General features: G+C 32.3%; 1 protein-coding gene across 1 annotated transcript in view; it reads left to right on the top strand.

Annotated features, from left to right (window-relative positions):
* The window catches only part of HELRODRAFT_105715 (hypothetical protein), a 12,361-nt gene that overhangs the window by 1,464 nt on the left and 6,273 nt on the right, over nt 1–4,624 (top strand). Inside the window, exons 2-4 of the mRNA XM_009011538.1 lie at nt 893–1,152; nt 1,728–1,850; nt 4,079–4,329. Of these exons, the coding sequence (XP_009009786.1) occupies nt 993–1,152; nt 1,728–1,850; nt 4,079–4,329 (534 nt within the window). The 5' untranslated portion in view covers nt 893–992. The remainder of the gene's footprint in view (nt 1–892; nt 1,153–1,727; nt 1,851–4,078; nt 4,330–4,624) is intronic.

Below are 4,624 nucleotides of genomic sequence, written 5' to 3'. Positions count from 1 at the left end.
GAATTGGAGGGACAACAAAAAGATTGGTTGCAAGAGCAAGTTTGCAGGCATTAACAAAAGATCAGATATTGAACGCCAGAGATTTTTACACATACGCTGATGCGAAAATAAATGGTATTAAATTTTTTTGGGTAGACAAAAAAGAAATTAAAGATCTGCTAGGAATACTTGAAAAAGATTTAGGTCAGCAGATAAAATAAAGGGTTGTCGAAGTCATCACTCATTTATTCCAGACAAAAATGATCAACTTTTGATGAAACGTTTGTCTTCAGATTTATTTGGATACAATTTTAATAAAAATGAAAGTGAAGACACCAATGATGATTATGAGCCGGGTCGATTTGTAGCTTTGGTCTATAATAAGAAATGGTATTTAGGAAACATCATAGAAAGAGATGATAAAAATGATGATTTAAAAGTTAACTGTCTGAAGAAATTTAAAGAAAATATTTTTTATTGGCCTAAAAATGTAGATATTTGCTATGTACCATTTAAACATATTTTGATTCTTATACCTGATGATAACATTTCTTATGTTGGAAAAATTCACATAACTCTTCCTGAAACTGTTTTTAAACACATTAGCACGTTGTATAATAATTTTAAATTGAAAAAAAAAAAAATTGACACTTGAAAAAAATTTGTTTTGCCTGTTTTTGAAGTTGTTTTATTTTTCAAAGAAAGCAAACGCCAATTTTATTTTTTGATATGTTGTTAAGCTATAAAAGCACTATATAAACAAATTTTAAAAATTAAAAAACGTTTGGTTCTTCATAGTTAAAAATCGTTTAAGATGACGGAGAATGACCCAGCCATAAATTTACGCTGTTTGAAATTTTAGTCTTATTATTGTGTGTGAGGATTTTAGTAATAGAAAATTTTTTATTTGCAGGTACAAAGGCCAAAAAAAAATTTTCACAAAAAATCTACTCAGGACAAACATTTCGCAGAAATAAAAATATACATAATATTTAATAATAAAAAACTTGAAAATGTATACAGAACTTATCACAGTAAACTTTACGATAGACATCACGACAGTTGCACCTGCTGGCGCCGGATCATCTGCTCTCGGATACGTAGCCGTCCTCGTAGCTGTCTTGTTTTTTGGAAGCAACTTTTTGCCAGTTAAGAAGTTCTACTCAGGGAATGGTTGATAATTTTTTTTATGATTTTGGTACCCTATTTTTAAGTTTTCACCACAATTTTTACCATAATTCTTACCGCAGCCATCGACAACGTCGTCGTCGTCATCATTCAAATTATTATTGCCATCTCTTTATGAGGATTTTTATCATGTCGAACATTTTTTTTGATCATTGTCTATCATTCATCAAGATATTCCAACGTACTCTGTGTGCGTGCGTGTTTGTGTGTGTGTGTGTGTGTGGAGTGTGTGTGTGTGTTTGCATCAATTTTATGGTGTAAAACAACTCTCGTTGCATTGTTTTAAAATTTTAAATATTATCAAAATTTAGAGATACGATGCAACGTTTTGCGAGTTTATTTTTAAGTTTATTAATTTTTCATTTTCCCCAAAACATTCATACTCATCTCCACTCATCCATCCACATAAATATTTAACCAACAAATCAATCATTCATTTTCTCATCAATCCGTATCTATTAGTTCATTAATTTATTCAATTATTTCTTCATTCGTTAGCTAATTAATTGACTCATTGATTAATTCATTCATTCACTCACTCATTCCCTTATTCATTGAAGGAATATTCTTCCAGTGGGTGCTCTGTTCCGGGGTATGGTCGACAGGTGTGGTGTGTTTCGCCATCAGGGGCTTCCCAGCTTACAGACCCCTCTCCATGATTGGTGGGTGGCTCTGGTGCACGGGTTATTATGATTTTTGTTATTATTATTAATAATTTTGTTATTAATAATAATAAAATTAACACTTTTACATATTTATTATATATATATATATATAATAACAAAAGAGCAATTAAAAGTATAAAAGCGTAAATAGTGAATAATTAATCGTCGATCAATGATAGCATCTCAAACATCTGCCATACGCTAGACGTTGATTTCTTAAAGATATGCTACCTACACACACATACACGTACACACACACATATATACACACGCATACCAACGCACACACTCATACACTTATACGTACATGCATACGTACACACAAACATTCATGCGACAGAATTATTATATTATCGATATTCCATATCGTAGAAGTTTATTTCTTCTTATATTAAGCCGTTTCTTCAAATTTCGTTTAGAAATATTTCCTGACATTTTCAACATTTCTTGTTTGTAACATGAATTCTTCATTATTGCGGCTCTCTCTTTCTCTCTTTCTCTCTCTCTCTCTTTCTCTCTCTCTTTTTTTTTTCTCTCTCTCTCTCTCATTCTCCCCCTCTTTCTCTCTCTCTCACTCTCTCTCTTTCTCCTATCAATTTCAGAGAGCTGCTTGCAGTTTTTAATTTCCTCTACTGTTGCATTTAATTCTTCTTCCTCACTTAAATAAGACCCCTACTAATCCTTACCACACGGCACCTACAAACAAACAAACAAACGAACAAACGAACGAACGAACGAACGAACAAACAGGCAAACAAACATACATGCATACGTGTTAAGAGAACGTATCATCACATCAATCATATCATACAAGAAGATTAATCTTTGGCAAGGTCTGCATTTGATACCGGTCAGCACGCAATTTACCACTGGAACAGCGTGGAATTTTTTCTGCGTCTGCTTATTTGCCGACCGACCGCTAATTCGCAGATTTTTATTTGACAATATCTACTACAATTTTTTCAAGAAATTCTCTTTATGGTTCTATTTATTTTATACATTTTCTTACCTAGGATTCAGTTTACTATTCAAAACATCGCACATTGCATTAAAACTTGCGCACACAAACACAGGCGCACACGCACACAAAGAAACACACACGCACACATATATATATATACAAATATATATCGAATATATATATATATATATATATATATATATATATATATATATCTTTCGTAAGGTCAAGGGTCGACCCTGACAATGTAAATACTGATATTATTGCCAGAAGTAGTAATGCTACTGCTAACATCAAAGTAGTAAAAGAGTTAAAAAAAGTATTTCAATCATTAGTTTCATTTCTTCTTAACCATGGCGGTGCGTGTACTTTAAATGGAAACGAAAGAAGTTCGAAATGTTCGAAGTTCGAGATGCTACATTCTCGATGCTGTGTGTGTGTGTTTGTGGGTGTGTGTGTGTGTATGTGGATGTGTGTGTGTGTGTGTGGATGTGTGTGTGTGTGTGTGTGTGTGTGTGTGTGTGTGTGTGTGTGTGTGTGTGTGTGGATGTGTGTGTGTGTGAAAAGAAATTTTTTGTTAATGTACGCACCACGAATAAATAATACTACACGCATGCACGCACGCACACACACACACATACATGTGTTACTAAAAGTCAATAACATTGAGAAAAGCCTTAATAACAACAACGATAATTATTAATATTATAATTAGTGTAAATAAACAATTTCGCGATCTACGTGAGCAAACACAGATTTCCTCCCAGCTCAGCAGACGAATATGCACATATATGTAAATAAGTAAACATACATACAAACAAGCAAACATGCATACAAACAAACAATCTACCAAATAAAATTTCCATGAAACATCATTTGTTTAAATATTTCTTCTCGTGTAATATGTCTGTGTAGTGCTGGTGATGGAAAGTGTAGCCTTGAAATTAGCCCAGGTAGCATTCGATCCCTGTCAACTCAACAGACCTTTTTCAAAAGTATAGCAACTCTACTGCCTGAGCTAACACACTAGCCGGATAGAATGATTTTATATTTGCGGTTTTATGAATTATTTTCTGTCAATTAATTACATTTTTTGTTGTGCTTCTCAAGAAATTAATTTGGTGAGAATGATTTTGTCATTTCCATTTAATTATTTTTCCATCCATGAGAGGATAATTATTATTATTGTTGTTGTTGTGTGTGTTTTGTACGCGTATGTTTGCGTGTTTGTTGTTGTTATTATTATTATACTATATTATTATCATTATTTATAATTCACATGCAGGTAACATGATGACGGTTCCAATCATTAACGGGATTGGGTTGGCCAAGGGCTTGCTGGTCTGGGGAGCTTTCAATCTTCTCACCGGTTGGGCTAGTTCGAGGTTTGTCTGTCTATCTGTCTGTTTGTCTGTCTATTTGTCTGTCTGTTTGTCTGTCTGTACGTATAATTTTCTGTATATTCATATTTTATTCATAGTTAGATTGAGTTTAAGATGTAGTTTATTAAACATTTGCTTTTTAACATACTATTATGTATAGATTTTTTAAACGTTTAGACATTCCATTTCTTATCCTCTCAACGGTGTGTGGATGTAGATAATTTATTTATAATACCTTGTATTAATTTAACGGTGATGATGTTATCGTAATTACATTTTTTAATGAAAACATAGTTTTCGGAAAAAAGTAATAATAATAATAATAATAATAATAATAATAATAATAATAATAATAATAATAATAATAATAAACGTCCTCAAATTTTTATTAGACACGGGTAGCGTATATTAAGAGCTCAGCCATCAAACAATTCACTTGTAAAGTGATG

The sequence above is a fragment of the Helobdella robusta genome (genome assembly GCF_000326865.2).
Source record: "Helobdella robusta unplaced genomic scaffold HELROscaffold_1, whole genome shotgun sequence".
Taxonomy (NCBI): domain Eukaryota; kingdom Metazoa; phylum Annelida; class Clitellata; order Rhynchobdellida; family Glossiphoniidae; genus Helobdella; species Helobdella robusta.
The sequence above is the reverse complement of the archived record's forward strand: the minus strand, read 5'-3'. Positions and strand labels throughout refer to the sequence as shown.